The 17,864-nt window shown below is 47.0% G+C and overlaps 1 protein-coding gene across 1 annotated transcript in view; it reads left to right on the forward strand.

Annotated features, from left to right (window-relative positions):
- The first annotated feature begins 4,732 nt into the window (after positions 1-4,732).
- The window catches only part of LOC135907745 (luciferin 4-monooxygenase-like), a 62,366-nt gene continuing 49,234 nt past the window's right edge, over positions 4,733-17,864 (forward strand). The window contains exons 1-3 of the mRNA XM_065439474.2: positions 4,733-4,895; positions 9,959-10,231; positions 13,024-13,168. Coding sequence (XP_065295546.2) covers positions 13,051-13,168 — 118 coding nt within the window. The 5' untranslated portion in view covers positions 4,733-4,895; positions 9,959-10,231; positions 13,024-13,050. The remainder of the gene's footprint in view (positions 4,896-9,958; positions 10,232-13,023; positions 13,169-17,864) is intronic.

A 17,864-nucleotide genomic window follows, 5' to 3' on the forward strand; every position in this document is an offset into this window, starting at 1 on the left:
CAGTTCAGGCGAAAGAGCTCGCCGTGAAAATTTACCGCACAAATAAAACATAGAGCTGGCGACTTGCCAGGGCCACGGAGGGACGTTGGAGGTTGTGGCAGCGCATGAAAGTAAATTGTGAATGAAAATTCATCGGCGCACAGGACGCCACTCTTCCTCCGTGCCAATGTTTTGTCGAAGTTCTTGGCTTCTAAGTTACAGCTGATCCCCATGCAAGGGTGTGGCTATTAGTCAGGAATATAAGTCAGTCGTTTTCGTTAGCCCATGTTCTAGTTGGATAGGGTGGTGCTATAAGAATCCCATATCCCGATGGTTAGATGGCACCTTGCGTAGTGTTAGTGTTGGGCCCTTCGCTATATATGTTTAATAAGGACAATAGTTTCTCTTTTGTATAAAGCCGATATAGCCCACCGACGAACGTCGCTAAAGTTACATTCTTCTGCAAAATTCACACGTTGGAAAAGTGTAAGTCCGAACTGACCCTGGCCATTTAGCTACGTAGTTCCTCAAAACCCAGGTGGTGCTTTGTGACTTTAGTTCACCTGTGTTACTAGAGATCGTATTTTGTACCTTGCACTGTTGCTATATAAGAACAAAAGATGACAATGGCATGACAATGGTTTTTCAAAGCACCGTGGTCAACGAACCCTCACATTCGCAGCCCGTATGTAAAGCTTATATCCATTCACATAGCCAATATTGCGGCGTGATATGAAAGGGCATTGCAGGAGCCCATCGTGACTTTATATGACCGCTCTTATTCAAAAAGATTTACTTCACTAAGTATCAATGCTTACTATTTTTTATTTCTGAGTTCTTAGAGCATAACAATATCGCCATCTGCGACCACTTACGAATCCAATATTGGTGAAGAAATAATCCAGTACAGAACGCATAAACTACTAACTTTTTATACGAAAATATATTAGACTATAAAGCAGTGTAAAAAGAATATTTCGTGAAATTTTCTGCTAAATAGAAGTGGTCAATTTCAACAAATATGCGCACAATAAGTTAACGTTCACTGTGTACATGCCTAAATGTAAACGTACTTTTTCCATGATTGTCTCTTCGGTTATGGGGTAAATAATTCATACTTCTCGCATACAACCATACTTGTTTTGAAATGTGTTAAACGGTGCTTGCTTGCAAGAGACAACATTGCTGCATTCGGTTGCACTGTATACTATGCATAGCAGGTTTTCTTATATATATTCACCATACTTCCTGCTTCCATTGCAAGAGATGGCCCGGGCGCCAGTTAAAGGGCCTCGCACCAAGTCTGGCTATTCTCTGCTGACAAGCGCAGTGCATGCAATGCGCGCTAACGATCTTGTCGTTAGTATTACATACCTGGGTCATGCGTTCGTGTGCCTTACTTAACTCTACCTTGATTACATGTGCCCTAATTAACTTCGCCTTAGCTAGCGCCAAGGGTCATGAGTTCGACTCCCATCATAGGCTGAGGGTTCGATAGCAACCAAAAGTCGTGGGTACGGGTACCATAATTAACTTCATGCTAATTAACTGTACCTTAATAAACTTCGCCTTAATTACCACAAATGGTTGTCGATTCCACTCCTAACAATGGTCGTCGGTTCTACTTCCACCGAAGGTCGAGTGTTCGTAGCCTTTCTGGACCATCTTGTGGTCACGCCAGCACCAACAATTACACCGGATTTTCCGCGTCATGAGCCATATAGCGAAAGAACGGCCTTGTATTTTTGTTTTGTTTTCATATCAGAAAATTAGAAACATATCCTATACATGTACAAACCTACTGCGCGCATTGGTATTGCACACCCCCGCGCACAGTTTTCATCAGAAAGGAGTTCACAAAGCTTTCTATTGAAGTGCAGCTTTGACTTTGTTTACTGGCCACATGTACTGGCAAAATTTCGCTGTCGTTACTTACTTTGTCATTGAATTAGGTTCGAAAAGGCTGTGCAATGTGCGTAATAGATCTGGCAACATTCATCATTAGAAGGCACATAGCTTCTGCTAATGGTTTCAGCCGTTGATGCACTGCGTGGTAAGCAAAGACATATCTTAAGGGCGTGGGCTTGATTACTCTGAATCGTACGCAGATTAGTCTTGCAGGTGTTGGATATTGCAGGCAGGCTGTATCGCAGGAACCCAACGAACAACGCCATGTATAACTGTAACATAGCGTGTATAGATACTCCCCAACTTTTTCCTGCAAGAAACCTGAGCAGGTGACAGATAGCAGACAGCCGCTTTTTCACGTAATTGACGTGCGGAGTCCAAGACAGGTCTCTGTCAATTACGACTCCCAAGAACCTGTGACTTCTGCTGTATGGTATAAGTTTTCCATTAATAGATACGCCGTAACCAGACATTGGGTTCCTCGTGAATTCCACCATTGCGGACTTTCCGCATGAAATTTCAAGTCCTTGGTCACGAAGGCAGCAAGATGTCATTGTGGCTGCCTTCTGAAGCCGAGCGTGAAGCAGAAGTCATGTCACACCTGATGCCCAAATGGAGATGTCGTCCGCATAGAGGGAAAGTCATACGGTTCTTGGCAGGTTGTAAACTAATCCACTCAGTGTGAGATTGAAAAGAGTCGGGCTAAGCACTCCGCCTTAAGGGACTCCTCGGCCACCGTGATTCACGGATGTTGGGCCATTTTCTGTGTGCACGTAGAATGGTCTCCTCTGTAAGAAGTTGCACACCCACATATACATCTTACCACCAAGTCCGACGGCTTCTAACGTGCTAAGGATGGCTTCATCCTTAGCCTTCATCCTTTATCATATCAAGTCAACAACTCTGTCTGTTGATGAACGGCCCCGTCTGAATCAAGCCATAGCATGTGGATAGATTTCATAGTACTCGAAGTACCATTCCAGGCGTGTTAAAAGCATTCTTTCCATTGTTTTTCCGACACAGCTGGCAAGTGCGATCGGACGGTATGAGGAAATGTCCAAAGGCGACTTGCCAGCTTTGAGAGGTGGAATGAGGCGAGTTGACTTCCACTCTTGGGGAACCGTACACGTCTGCCAGGAATCATTGTACAAGAGCAAGTCTTGGTCTCCTAGGTTACACAGGGCACGGTATGTAATCCCGTCAGGTCCTGGCGCTGAAGAACGCCTGCACAAAGCCAGCGCAGCTTCTAGTTCTTCCATAGAAAAAGGGCATTCCATGCGGGGATCACATGGAATGCGATCCTTGCGGAGGATTACCCGATCACGACGCACATAACGGTTGAGACAATGCGTATGCATCTCAGGCATTATGCTAGGACCCCTTCCCGCCACATGGCGAGCCTCACTGCTGCAAGGCCCTGCTCGACAAGACAGATCTGCCGGCGCCCGCTCTAAAACAGCTGAGCTTACTTCTTCTGCATGAAAAGTACAGCAACCACGTGCACATCTATACCGATGGATCGATTACGTCGTGCAGGTCTGGTGGTGCCGTGGTTATACCAACGCGAGGAATGGCACTACGGTTCAAGACATCACGTCAAGACCTCAACGGCAGCAGAACTAACGGTCCTGCGTCGAGCACTGGAATTCATTGATTCTGAAAGACCTAGAAAATGGGCTGTGTTCAGTGATTCAAGACCGCCATTACAGTGCGCGCAGTCAGTTCTCCGACACGGATGTCACGACCAATTGACATACGAAGTCGTGAAACTTTACCATGATGTCCAACAAAAAGGCCACGAGGTCGTTTTTCAATGGGTACCTGGGCACTGTGGAATCAGTGGCAATGATTGCGCCGATAACGCTGCTCGCACAGCACATCAAGAGGAGCCCAGCATTCCAATTCCGCTTTCGAGGGCTGATGCTGCAAGGCAGCTTCGACACCTGGCACGCAGTCTCACAGTGACCGAGTGGAACTCGCCTAACTTGCGACTTACATGACTACATCGACTAAACCCCTCCCTGCAACTCCGACCTCCACTCGGACTTCCTCGACGTGAAGCTGCGATTCTCTGTCGCCTTTGGTTAGGAGTTGCCTTCACAAAGGCATACTCTACAATAATTGGATGGACTGACAGTGCAGCATGCGAGGTTTCTGGCACCGAAGAAAACATCGACCACCTGCTGTGCCACTGTCCAAGATATTCCCTAGAGAGACAAGAACTTGCCAAAGCTTTCCAAAAACAGGACAATCGGCCGCTTTCTGTGCAGGTGCTGCTGGAACACCACCCCCATCGCCCATCAGCCCATAAAGCGGTGAAGGCGCTTTTGTGTTTCTTAAATGCGACGGGTTTGTGCAACCACCTGTGCCTATTAATGCAATTTCTGTAAAACCACACGTGTCAGGAAACTTGCCGCGATTTCCTTCTTTCCTTCCCTCCTCTCTCTCCCTGTGATCTTTGCTTTCCCCTTTCCCATTCTGCCGGTGTAGGGTAGCCAACCAGACGTTATTCTGGCTAACCTCCCGGACTTCTACTTTTCTCTTTCCTCCACCTCCTCCCCCATAGCTTCTGCCGCTTAGCGTAAAAACAAACAGCAGGAAAGCTATATGTCAGCTCTCTGGATGCGAGTAAATGTGATTCACGCAATGAGAACTGCCCCATGGCTGGCTTGCATGCGCGCTCATGCACACCCACCATAGAGTGTGTATGACCATGGGGTGTGTATTATTTCGGGTATGAATGACAAAGCAACACTGATATCACTATGAGCCCAGTGGAGGGCCAAATATGTCAGTGTAGTAGATTGCCTTTCATGTCTGAACTACTTTTCGTTCGCAGGGTTACCGGTCTGTGCAGCGCGCACGACGTATTTCTGGCTTGCGAATACCTCACCATATACTTGTCATTTTCCTTGAACTTAAGGTTGATATGCTGCGGTGTCCGCTTGGTGATCAGTGACAAGTATTGGTCGGCGGACCACTTTCTTTCTACGGCCAAAGATGAAAAGGTAACGAAGTAAAGTTAGAACGAAAACGCGTTTACTATTCATGCTATTCGCATTTATATCGTTTTCGACCCGTGTCAAACAGAACAAAAGCTGGCGGCTGAAGCTCCCTATGGATATGATTTGCGACGTTAGGCCAACTAGAAATACTGTGTTACGACGGGTGTGTTGCGATTGTATGTTTTATACGTCATGATATATGCTACAATGCATATTTTGCTGATTATAATTATAGAGGTAACGAGACAGACACAGAGAGGTGATATGTTGAAGTGCAGAGTGCTTACTAAATGGCGTCACGACTCGCGTTGAATGGTCGCACTGCTGTCTCGCGCTTTCGTCGACCCGCTGTAGCATCTGGCGGCACTGCTCGCTAAAGCGTCGGGCTCTTGTGCTTGATGAATCCATGTAGCGAGGGTTCCATTCCATCCAGCAACGGAGTGACGTTGAAGGTTCTTAAGGTTTGGCACATTCCCACTCTGAGAAATTCACCACGAATATACACTGACCCCGTGCCCCGTCTTTTGGCATGTTAGGTACGTAACGAGAAGTGGATAACGTTGCCGAAGAATTCTGATCGCATTAGGGACTGTCTTTGTCAATAACTTTCCACAATCACCAATGCCACGAGGACGCTACATTTATGGCAGTCTCAAATGGAAGAGAAATATTTATACAAGAAATGAATTTAAAAACAAACTCGCCTCAACGTAATATGGGACAATAGTGAAAATAAGCGATGTCACGATGAGAAAGAACTGGTAGCATGAATTACAGAGTCGCTGCTATACACTGCTTGTTTAAAAATTAGCAAATACGAAGACTTCGGCGCGATATTGAATATTTAGATGATGTTTACGAAAGTCTACCCAATAATTTCAAGTATTCATATATTAATCATCTTGTTCTGCCAACCGTTCTCCCTCACGGTGCTTTCAATTTGACGAAGGCAAAACATAGCTTTAGGGAAAGATTGCGCCGAAATTATAGATAGAGTGGTCTGTGAGGAAATTCCCCGCAGATATCGTGAGGATGAAAAGCGCTGCGTTTTGAGAAGAGCCGCTGTCTGCTCCCACGCCTTCGCTTTCCACTGCTGTCTTGCATGATTGTCACAGGCCAACAACAATGGAATTTCGCGCCTCGTCAGACGCCTAGCTTAAGATACTGTACATATAAAAGAGGAACCACCTTGCAACATTTTGTTTCGAATACGTGTGCACACATCAAGAAAAGCGAGCAAGCGTAGGCATCTTTGATACCGAAACTTTGGGAATGGTTACACTCATGTTAGAGAGACTTGAATCAATGCCAATGCAACACCAAGTCATGAAAAACATGACGACGTGAAGTAGCTCATGCGGCCGAAATAAAAATCATTATGCAAGAAAAGTTAAGGTAGCTATGTAGCGATAACGGGGAAGAAACAAAGAACAGTGGTGGAAATTAAGTAGCCCAGAATAAAAACAATGATAAAGGCCGGGAAGACTTGATGAACCCGCGCGAATACCCTCTTTTACATTTGTCTCTCTGTGAACACAATCACCCCTCTTCCCTTATTGTTCGGCTTATTTTACGGTACTTTAAGTTACAAGTACGTCTTGCTTCCGTCATGGCGTACTCATTTCAGTACACGGCTTATTTCGCCATTCTTGTGTAATAATGGCAAGGAATCTACCACAAACATGAAGCTTAAAGTAAACTCGACGTTCTTCTTACTCAAAACCTCCATCTTACACCTGAGCGAAATTTGTTGCTTCAGACGGCTGCTTTGGTGGAACGACTGCCGTGTTTGGCTGGATGTTTGACGTATGGCATTTGGGTAACAATTGTGTAATATTTTCCCTTTCTGATAATGGTTGCAGCGAATAATGAACTAGTGATCGTGATTAGAGCAGATGATTCAGTTTCTTTTTTGAAGAAACGATGCGTGACGGACAGCAAACGAAATACATATTGTGGGCCCAGCGCTGTCGTCCCCGTAATGTTTATTACTCTGTGTTTACGATGCCTCAATAAAAGAGCAGAAAAATTCATTTTCTCACTTTGACTTTCTTTGATGGAGTCTCGAGCATATTGGCATTGAATTAAGTGAACTTCACACATTTACCGATAATTGTTTACAATTCGTGACTGAAAAGGATGACCCACTAGGCCGTTAAAAAAAAAGTTTTATGGTGAGGTAGGCGTACGTTAAAGGGGGTAATGGGTAATGTGAATGCCAGAGCGAAGGCGAATAGCTATTGTTATAGTTGAGAATAAGTGAAACAACTTTTGCAATATGCCATCTTTCTACGCTTGATTACGAGCGGTTTCCCGGAGCATCAGATCTAAGAATGAGATATAGGCTGGAGGGATGCAAGTGACTCAGGTACAAAATCACCTTGAACAATTGTAGCCCTAGATCAGTCTGAGCACGAGACCTTTGTTCTACACTACACACTAATTGGGTGATGATGTTAACATAATTGATTACATTTAAGGGCGCTCAAGAAACACAGACGTGTGGCGTCTCATCAGTACTTAGCAGCAGCAGTACTTAATAGTTGAGATATTAGCTGAGCGTATCATGACGTTCACTTATGATTTCATCTTAGAAAATCTCTGTAGACTGTTACGATGACACTCGTCTATATCGAGATCATTATAGTAAAATATTCCCATTATCTTTCGAGCAGTGCTAGATTCAGCGTCTTCTTTGCGTGAAGGCTCGCTAAGCTGGTAAATGTTCCTGAAATTTCCCTAGTGGTGTTTGCTCCGCGGACAGCAGTCTTTTACTTCTTGAAACGAGCTTAAAGAGCACGTTCGTTGGCAGCTTCGTTGTAGCCTCAAAGTGCCACCACGTCCAAGCGCTCGTAAGGTATAGCAAGCTTGCAGTCGTAAGCTTTGATTCCCTTCATGGCTCCCAGACAGAAAGGTGACAAATCATAATGGGGACGGTGTACGTATAGGGACGCTGGAGATGAAGCGGGGCTTGCACGGGGGCCGTCGGTGTCATAAGTGAAAACGTAAGACTTCAGTTCCAGCTTGTGTCTTACCGCTTGATTGTGGTACCCAGTCTGCTAATGTATACTGTGGGGAGGTTTCCGTTAAAGCCATTGATGTTGGTAGTGCTTGTCTACATGTGCCATGACTCCCCAAAAGCATTTTTCTTTGTAGGATTTTGGTTGCTGAAGAAGAAATGACGTTTTTTGAATAGCAATCATTTGCTGATTTAGGGTCTTGTTAACTATCAAATGTGCTCACCACGTGCCGTCACTTCTGTTAGACTTGCCTGGCGCCATACCCGATGACTTCATGAGTGTTTACGTCTCCCTGAGAGTCTTCATTGCCAGGCGTTCATTGTGTGAGCAGGCGACTAGGTCATCGATGTCAAGCCATATACCAAGTCAGTTTTCTTAATTGAAAAGCATTCAGTTCTTTTTTTTATTTCTCTAAGATGGCTGGTATGAGCAAGCACACGTTACATGCTGCTCACAGCGGCAATCGTGCCATCCTCCAATCTTGCGCTTGGCTTCTCGATAAGTTGCCTTCTTCTACATCATCCCGTGCCACAGTTAGTACGAACGTCCTCACCACATCGGCAATCAGATGAGTCTGAGTTCAAGGAGAGATTAAAAAAAAAAGAGTGCCACAGGTTATCTTCTTTGTGGAATCAACTTCAACTTTAAAGTTCATTCAACCACACAGGGATATTAGACATGCAGTCAAATACACAGTGCAAAGGCTGTACTTTGGCTCTGCGCCCCTGAAACAAAGCTGGTCCCTAGTACATATAACTATGTAGAGCTTATTGAAACAATGGCAAGATGGTGAGCACAACTTCATAAATGAAAGATTAAATCAACATAAGGTTACAGAAGCAACGGTTTAGGAATATTTGAAGAGCGTGGTATCTTTAGCCTTGAAGATACATTTTTAAACATGCATTGAACACAAAAAATGCAACGAAACTCACTCGATACTCACTTTTTACTCGATATTTATAAACAGGCATTGCAGTCAGAGGAAGGACTTAGTATAGAAGTGAGTGTTCGAAAATAGTGGTGGTACAAACCGTAGTGTTTCACGTGCGTAATCATTTCTTTTGCACAAAATATAGTTTTTTGCCGGCAAATGCACTGTGGTGCGAGTTAGCTAGATTGCTGAAGAGCTAGCCGCGATGACTAATAATCAACGTTGCCGTTAAGAAACGTCTTGTTCTACAGCTATAGAATGATGGTAATCATCAGCAGTTTCAAAATCTGTGCGGTGAGACTGTCATTGAATAGACTGATGGCATTTCGAATACAGCGCTTATGAATTTTGCACAGTAGATGAAGCTTCAAACTGAAGTGGCTTCCCTCACCAAAATGCACTTATCTCTAATCTTCCGAAAGCAAGGGCGAAACTATGTATTAGCTTAATATACCGCTTTAAGTATGCAGAAGATGAGGATTTCGCAATTTCCATATACACCCTTAGTTAGTACAAATGAAGGCCGGGCGAGATGGCGTGTATTCATATTTCCACTTTCAGTTGTGCGCGAAACACACCAACAAAGGAGCGACTATACGCGACCAGTGAAAGCGCTAGACGACATGGGGGCCATGGCCTAACTTACTTTTTGCCAGCACATTGCTCCGAAAGCTGCTCGTTCATCATCAAAATATCATCTTCGTGAGCGGTCTAGTTTCTCTAACAATCTGAAAACAAGCATATTACGTTTTCCAACGCTCGTACTTGCACTGATTTACTCGCCATAAACTATTCTTCACGCGGGCCACAGCAGTTAACTTGCCCAGAACGACACGACATGGTGTGAAGTAGCTGCTGAGCATTCTACGGACATGTTGCGGGAGGTTCAATAGATAAACTAACGTTGACTGGCTTCTTCGCACAGAAAAATTCATTCAGGCAGAATAATTGCCACCACAGTCCGCCATGATTACATCGCCTGTAGCAAGAGCATCTTGTGAATAAACTAAAAGTAAAGACAAAACATCTCTATCCATAAAATTTGGTGTCATGACTGCGCGAAATGTCGTATTTTGTCACTGAGGAATTCTTCATTCCCACGGTCATTACAGGTGACCCTTCTTGTGACGACACCTTCCGTGCTCTATCTACTAGCAAGCGCTGTCGCGGCTACGGGTACGAGGCTTCCTTCACTGAGGAAGGTGGTCAGCGTAGGTGCAACTCTACCGAAGAGCAAGGCGGTGTTCGTGATCTCCACGTTGAAGCTTACGGAATTCAGGAACAGCTATGGCCTGTCTGAGGCGGGTGGGGACGTCTGCTGCCCCCCAGCTGGTCAGTTATGCTTCGACAGCGTAGGATTTCCTGTTGCCGGTACACAAGTGAAGGTAACGTACAGTAACGTTTTGTATATGTTGTTACGAAGTCATTTTTACTTTCATTATTGTTCCTCATTCCCCTTATTACTTCGACCACGCTACCTGAACAATTCCTTTTCAGTTACACAGTGCATCAGAGCTCCCTCACTGCTTCCGTAAACATCAAGCGTGCTAAATGTCCGATTATCAAAATTTCTCTTAGGCTAAGAATCAACACAGAAAGAAGTGAATGGGCTGGGAGCTGAAAATTGGGCTAGTTGGTTCAGCGTTAAGTGTATTATAAGAATTCTCCGCGCGAAAACACCCGTGTACTTAGATTTAGGTGCACGTTAAAGAACCCCAGGTGGTCGAAATTTCCGGAGTCCTCCACTACGGCATGCCTCATAATCAGAAAGTGGTTTTGGCACGCAAAACCTCATAATTTAATTTTTTACCTAAGCGGCCTGTCGAGTTGACTGCGCTACTGGAGTGGCGTACTGCGACGCGTATCCCTTCAGGTCTAAGAATGGGGTCTCAAACAAGGGGCCTTTTGCAAATACTATCGCAGGAACCTGTTAATGGGCAGAAGCGCGGACATGAAAGTGGTCTCAACCAGATATTTGATAGGTTTCTTGCGTTTTCAGTTGTTGTCTATGATATCACTGGAATTACCGACGACGCTCAGTGCACTATTTTCATCAAAGGTTTCAACCAAAACCTGGACATACCGAAGAGATGCCTGACCTGGTGTCGATGATAGGAAGAGCCACTGGTGTCGATATTTTCACAGTGAATAAAAAAAAGGGTGAATTGGGCGAATTGCCGTGAGAGAAGCTTGTCTCTCTCGCAATTGACTCCCTTTAATTGCTAGATTCCCTTTAATTGCTTTAGTTGCTGAATTCGAATACTAACTCACTAAAGCCGAAGGAAGAACTGTAACCAAATTTTCAGATACAAAGTAGGTGAAATACTGCCGTTGCATTTCTATTCGACATTACTCGGCTCCTGAACAGCCTCATAAGGCTAACTTTCTAGGCAGGAGTAAAGTCATCATTTGCAGTGGTTGACGGCATCTCTGCATGCAAGGAAAAATTGCAGCTTTGGTAGGGTTAGGTAAAACAAGGAACGTTCGATTGTGTTCCCAATATGGAGTTACTTCTTGAAAATTTAAGACATACAAGCCGGGAAGGCTGAACTATACCCCCCCCCCAACAATATATATATATATATATATATATATATATATATATATATATATATATATATATATATATATATATATATATATATATATATATATATATATATATATATATATATATATATATAGAGAGAGAGAGAGAGAGAGAGAGAGAGAGAGAGAGAGAGAGAGAGAGTAGGGAAAGAGGGACTCTCCAGGCCACATTTTAAACGTAAAGAACTTGAGTGGTGCTACAAGGTAAACAAAACAAGTATTTAATTTCGACAGTTTCGATCGGTGGACCGATCTTCATATATATACATATATATTCGCAGACCAATTCTAAGACATGCATCCTGGCTTCTTTTGAAATTTCGTTTTCCTCGCTTCCATTGTTGGTGAAAGTGGAAGGACTTGCTTCTGAAATACAAGATCATCTAACTGAGCTGCGGACCTGCACGACGCACAAGCACCAGTTCTGAGACGTCGGTGTACCAAAATTTCTTTAGTTCCTCGAAGAATGTATTTTTTCTGGCATTGCTAGGAGGGCTGCGAGAATCTGCACCATGCTTCGTAGCATGTATATCTGCGAGCAGCTATTTGATAAACGTGAACAAATGGTCCCAGCGCTCAACAATGGCTGACACATACTCCAGTTTGTCATATGGACCGCGCTAGCATAGTATCTAGCTACGGACATTCCAGGCTTGGTCATAGTGAAGCGTTGCCAGGAATTAGGCTAGCATACTGTCGATTAGAGGAAGTAACATGCTTTTGTCTCTTGTATCACCCTCCATTCTTGTTGTACTGGGCTTTATGCTGTGTTTTGGGGTTTGTTGCTCTTGTGGCCATATTTGCAAAATCAACTCCCCTTCCCTATCTTAGCGGCCTTTGATAATCTCTATGAAATGTAGGTGGAATGGTGTTCTATGCGAATTTGAGACTCTTGTCTAAAATATGTTGGTGAACTCTTGTTACGGCCTTCGCATGACGATGTCAGCTTGGGGTCTGGTGCGATGTGGAGCAACAGGGCGGACCCATTTGTAAGATTGACCCCAAATGTTACTACCACCTACCGAGTGGCCTTGAAACTCAGGACACTAGTATTTATTTACATTACAGTTAAATAACCGCTGCCTCAACATATATTTTTACAAACTACAGCTAATGCTTACGTCACGATGCAATGTGTACAATGTGCTCAATAAAGCATTTGCTTGAACCATGATTTATTGCTCTGCACACAATTTCTCGCACCAAATATTTCTCTAAAACCTGCTATATCTTTATGTGTCCAATCTTGCGTTGCGTAACATGGCATTGACGCAGGGCTGCTAATGCATTTCTCAGAAAGTAGGCATCTTTCGTCGACCTTTCTGACACTTTCATGAACCTGCCGCTTGACGTTGTGAATGCTGCTGTACCTTTTGTACATACGAACAATGTAAGAATGGGTCCCTTTTTATGTCATCCTGATCATCTGCGGTAAATTATTGTTAATCTCTTTAGAACCGTGCCTTGGAATGATCAACTTTCTTTAGCAGTTCTCTTTCCCTATTATGCAATGATCTATGAAGGAATTATAGGCAAGTAAACGCGGATGGTGAAACCCACCTAAGTTGCTTATATTGTGCCACCGTAGGTCATTGATCCAGAGTCCCACAGGACGATGCCGCCGCTGGAACGCGGTGAAATAATGGTGCGTTCGCCTAACATCATGGTCGGCTACTACAATGACCGTGAGGCAACAGCTGCCGCTATCGACGCTGACGGCTGGCTGCGCACAGGTGAGTTGCCAAACAGCGATGAGAGTATCTTACCTGCTTACGTTCTAAAGAAGTACTAATGCCCACATGAACGGTGTTTATTAGCCATACAACGTGTGAACTGTTAGAATTAGGTTTCATTGTTATGTTTTAAGGTAGTGCCACTTTCTTTCCATACAGTACACAGAAATACAATATCACTATACCTACCTTAATATTGTTACGTAGGAAGACGCAGACGAAAAGCTATGTACAAATATATTTACAAGGAAAATACGCTGCGCTTGGCCAAGAGGCAACAGCCCGCGCTAGCTTCTAATCGTCGTCGTCGTCTTCACACTGCTGGCCTTTCGTGATCGCACATATTGTGCCGTAGCACTACCCCCTGCTGCAAAAGCGCCGTCGAGGAGCGACTAAAGATCGGACTCGGAAGCAGTGTAGTAGGCCTTGAGCCTACTGACGTGTACGACATCACTAGATGCCACAGGAGAGGACGAGGTTGAGCCCACAGGAGCAATTTCGTAAGTCACAGGCGTCACCTGGCGCAGCACGCGGTAGGGCCCGGTGTATCGCGAAAGAAGCTTCTCTGAAAGTCCGACGTGACGAGAGGGCGACCACAGGAGCACGAGCGCACCAGGGGAAAACTGTACGTCACGATGGCGGGCGTTGTACTGACACTGCTGAGTGGTCTGTGAGGCCGTAAGTCGAGCACGGGCAAGCTGGCGTGCATGGTCGGCGGGGGCGATGGCGTCGCGCGCATACTCGCTTGTTGAGACCGCAGCAGGAGGAAGTGCCGTGTCAAGGGGCAAGGTCGGTTCGCGACCGTAGAGCAGATAAAAGGGAGAAAATCGGGCGGTGTCGTGCCGGGAAGAATTATAAGCGAATGTGAAGTAAGGAAGGGCAATGTCCCAGTCGCGGTGGTCCTTGGAAACGTACTTTGACAGCATATCGGTAAGAGTACGGTTTAACCGCTCTGTCAGGCCATTGGTTTGAGGATGGTATGAGGTAGTCAGCTTGTGTTGAGTGGAGCAGGAACGTACAATGTCGGCGATAACTTTCGAGAGGAAGTTACGACCACGGTCAGTGAGCAGCTGTCGCGGGGCGCCATGAAGTAAGATAATGTCACGCAAGAGAAAGTCCGCGACGTCAGTGGCGCAACTGGTAGGGAGAGCCCGCGTGATAGCGTATCGGGTGGCGTAATCAGTTGCGACGGCTACCCATTTGTTCCCAGAGGATGACGTGGGAAAGGGACCGAGGAGGTCTAATCCAACACGAAAGAACGGTTCCACAGGGACAGTGATCGGCTGGAGATGACCGGCAGGTAGCACCTGAGGTGTTTTCCGACGCTGGCAGGTATCGCAGGCAGCAACATACTGTCGGACGGAGCGAGCGAGGCCAGGCCAATAGAAGCGGCGGCGGACGCGGTCGTACGTGCGGGTTACGCCAAGATGTCCTGCAGTAGGTGCGTCATGCATCTCAAAGAGCACAGTCTGTCGTAGATGTTTTGGCACGACAAGAAGAAGATCAGATCCGTCAGGAAGGAAGTTCCTTCGGTACAGAATGCCGCCCTGGAGGACATATCGGCGAACGGATGCGTCGGTAGGCGTAGAGAGCAGACGCTCGATGAGTACTCGCAGCGATATGTCTCGGTACTGCTCATCGGCGATGTTAGCGAAGGCAGACACAGAGAAAATGCCGTCGGCGGTACTACTGTCGGCGTCGTCAGGCTCGTCTACCGGGTAGCGAGACAGGCAGTCAGCGTCCTTGTGGAGTCGGCCAGATTTGTAGGTGACAGAGAACGAATATTCTTGGAGGCGTAAGGCCCAGCGACCAAGTCTTCCTGAAGGGTCTTTCAATGAGCATAACCAACAAAGCGCGTGATGGTCTGTGACAACGGAAAAGGATCGGCCATATAAGTATGGGCGGAATTTCGCAACCGCCCAAACTAGGGCCAGACACTCACGCTCAGTGATGGAATAGTTGCGCTCCGCGGGTGAGAGGAGCCTGCTGGCGTAAGCGATAACACGGTCGTGGCCACGCTGGCGTTGTGCCAGTACTGCTTCCATTCCGTGACCGCTGGCATCAGTACGAACTTCGGTAGGCGCAGAAGGATCGAAATGGGCCAGAACGGGAGGCGTTGTGAGAACGTCGATTAGATGCGAGAATGCAGAGGCCTCGTTATCGCCCCACTGGAAAGGAGCGTCTTTTTTTAAAAGCTCGGTTAGTGGTCGCGCGATGGCCGCGAAATTTTTCACGAAACGGCGGAAGTAGGAACAAAGGCCGATTAAGCTGCGCACATCCTTGACACACTTCGGAACAGGAAAGTGCGTAACAGCACGGATCTTGTCTGGGTCCGGTTGCACTCCGTTCGCGTCAACGAGATGCCCAAGGACGGTAATCTGGCGACGGCCGAATTGGCACTTCGATGCGTTCAGTTGCAGACCGGCGCGACGAAAAACGTCCAGGACTGCCGAGAGGCGCGCGAGGTGCGTAGCGAACGTTGGGGAGAATACTATGACGTCGTCCAAGTAGCACAGGCATATGGACCATTTGAAACCGTGAAGAAGGGAGTCCATCATGCGTTCAAAAGTGGCAGGAGCGTTACATAGACCAAACGGCATCACATTGAATTGATAAAGACCGTCCGGAGTTACAAAAGCAGTCTTCTCGCGGTCGAGATCGTCCACAGCAATCTGCCAGTAGCCGGAGCGGAGGTCAATAGAAGAGAAGTAGCGAGCACCATGGAGGCAGTCAAGGGCCGCTATTTTGTAACGATGCCTTATGCCTTATTCTATGCTATTCTTATCAACCACCACACACGGCCGCCCGATCCTGTTGATAATGTGGGCAGACCATCGCTCTGACCACTGGCCAAGCGCGAAAAGCCTGAGAAAGCATAGAATCATAAAAGGAATCGCTACAAAATACCGGCCAAGGGCGTCATCGATCCGAGGTAGGGGATACACGTCCTTTTTGGTAACCCTGTTAAGGTGCCGATAATCCACGCAAAAGCGCCATGAGCCATGCTTCTTTTTTACCAGTACAACCGGTGACGCCCATGGACTACATGACGGTTCTATGATGTTATTGGCAAGCATTTTGCGAACTTCAGCGTGAATAACTTGACGCTCAACCGGTGACACTCGATACGGGCGGCGATGAATAGGAGGGGCATCGCCGGTATTAATGCGATGTTTAACAGTTGTAGTTTGGGCCAAAGGACGATCGTGAAAGTAAAAAATATCGTTGTAGGAAAACAGAACGCGGTAGAGCTCACGAGCGTGCTCGGACGGCATGTCGGGCGCAATCATTTTCTGTAAGTCGGCGATGGTGCAAGTTGTCGACTGAGATGGTAGAGGAGGATCGGCTGAATGGCTGTCTACCTCAATAGATGCTATTGAGTGATCTTCGAATGAGCAAAGTTGGGCCAGAGACATCCCGCGTGGCAGCACTTGTGTCGTCAAGCCAAAATTGACCACGGGCAGGCAGACGCAATTAGCCGTAATAGATAAAACTGTATGAGGCACCGTGATCCCGTGTGTAAGGAGGACGTCTTGTATAGGAGCCGCGATATAGTGACCGTCGGACACTTGTGGGGATGACACTAGGTCAACGTAAGTCAGTGCCATAGGTGGCAAGCGAACAAAGTCGACGGAACTGAGGCGACTGGGGTGTGGTTCAGCGGGATCCAGAACAGGCAGGTCAAGGCGGAGAGTACTGGCGGAACAATCAATTAGAGCAGAATGTGCGGAGAGGAAGTCTAAGCCGAGGATGATGTCATGGGGACAGTGGGCGATGACCGTGAATAGCACGACTGTTGAGCGATCGGCGAAGGAGACGCGGGCGGCACACATACCAATTACGGGGGCTGTTCCGCCATCGGCGACACGGACAAGCGTCGTGGCGGGCGTGATTATTTTTTTCAGGCGGGTACGAAAGTCCGCGCTCATTACCGACAAATGCGCCCCAGTGTCTATAAGAGCAGATACAGGAACACCGTCGACTTGCACGTCAAGAAGGTTCAGATGAGTGGGCAACGTCAGTGGAGGATTTGGCGGCGTAGGGAGCAATGCAGCGTCACCTCGAGGCGCTGCATCATTCAGTTTTCCGGCTGGGAGCGGCGTCCGAAGGGAGCCGGCGAAAAGGAGCGACGGGGCTGGGGAGAGCGAGATTGTCGTCCTTGGGGCGAAGGTGAACGAGAATAGGGGCGGTTCGGCGCAGGAGAGTGAGTGGCGGCATTATCGGAGCGTGCGGCATAAGGACGAGAAGGGCCACCCGAGGGGCGAGAATAGGCAGTATAAGCTGACCGGGTCGGGGAAGTCCAGCGACTTCGACAGTGCCGAGAAATGTGCCCGATGCGACGGAAATGTGCCCCACCACGTTTCCGCAACCCAGCAGTGCGCCATTCAGCTGGGTTGCGGAAACGTGGTGGGTAAGACGATGCGGGACGGGGCGGAATCGAAGCCGGATGGGTATCAGGGTGATGGGCCGAGCAGATGGTGTGAAGGCCCATGTTTTCGAACTCCTGGCGGACAACTGCCTGGATCAGGGAAACCGTGATTGCCGGTGCGTTGGTGGGGCTGGAGTCGAAGGCAGCCGGATAGGCGGCCTCAATCTCACGCCGAACGATCTTGGTAATATCGCCGGTGTTGTTGGGACGAGGAGCGTCGGCACAGGAAGAAGTCGCTGGGGTGTTGGGCAAACGGGCAAACTGCTG

Source organism: Dermacentor albipictus, chromosome 8 (genome assembly GCF_038994185.2).
Source record: "Dermacentor albipictus isolate Rhodes 1998 colony chromosome 8, USDA_Dalb.pri_finalv2, whole genome shotgun sequence".
NCBI lineage: Eukaryota > Metazoa > Arthropoda > Arachnida > Ixodida > Ixodidae > Dermacentor > Dermacentor albipictus.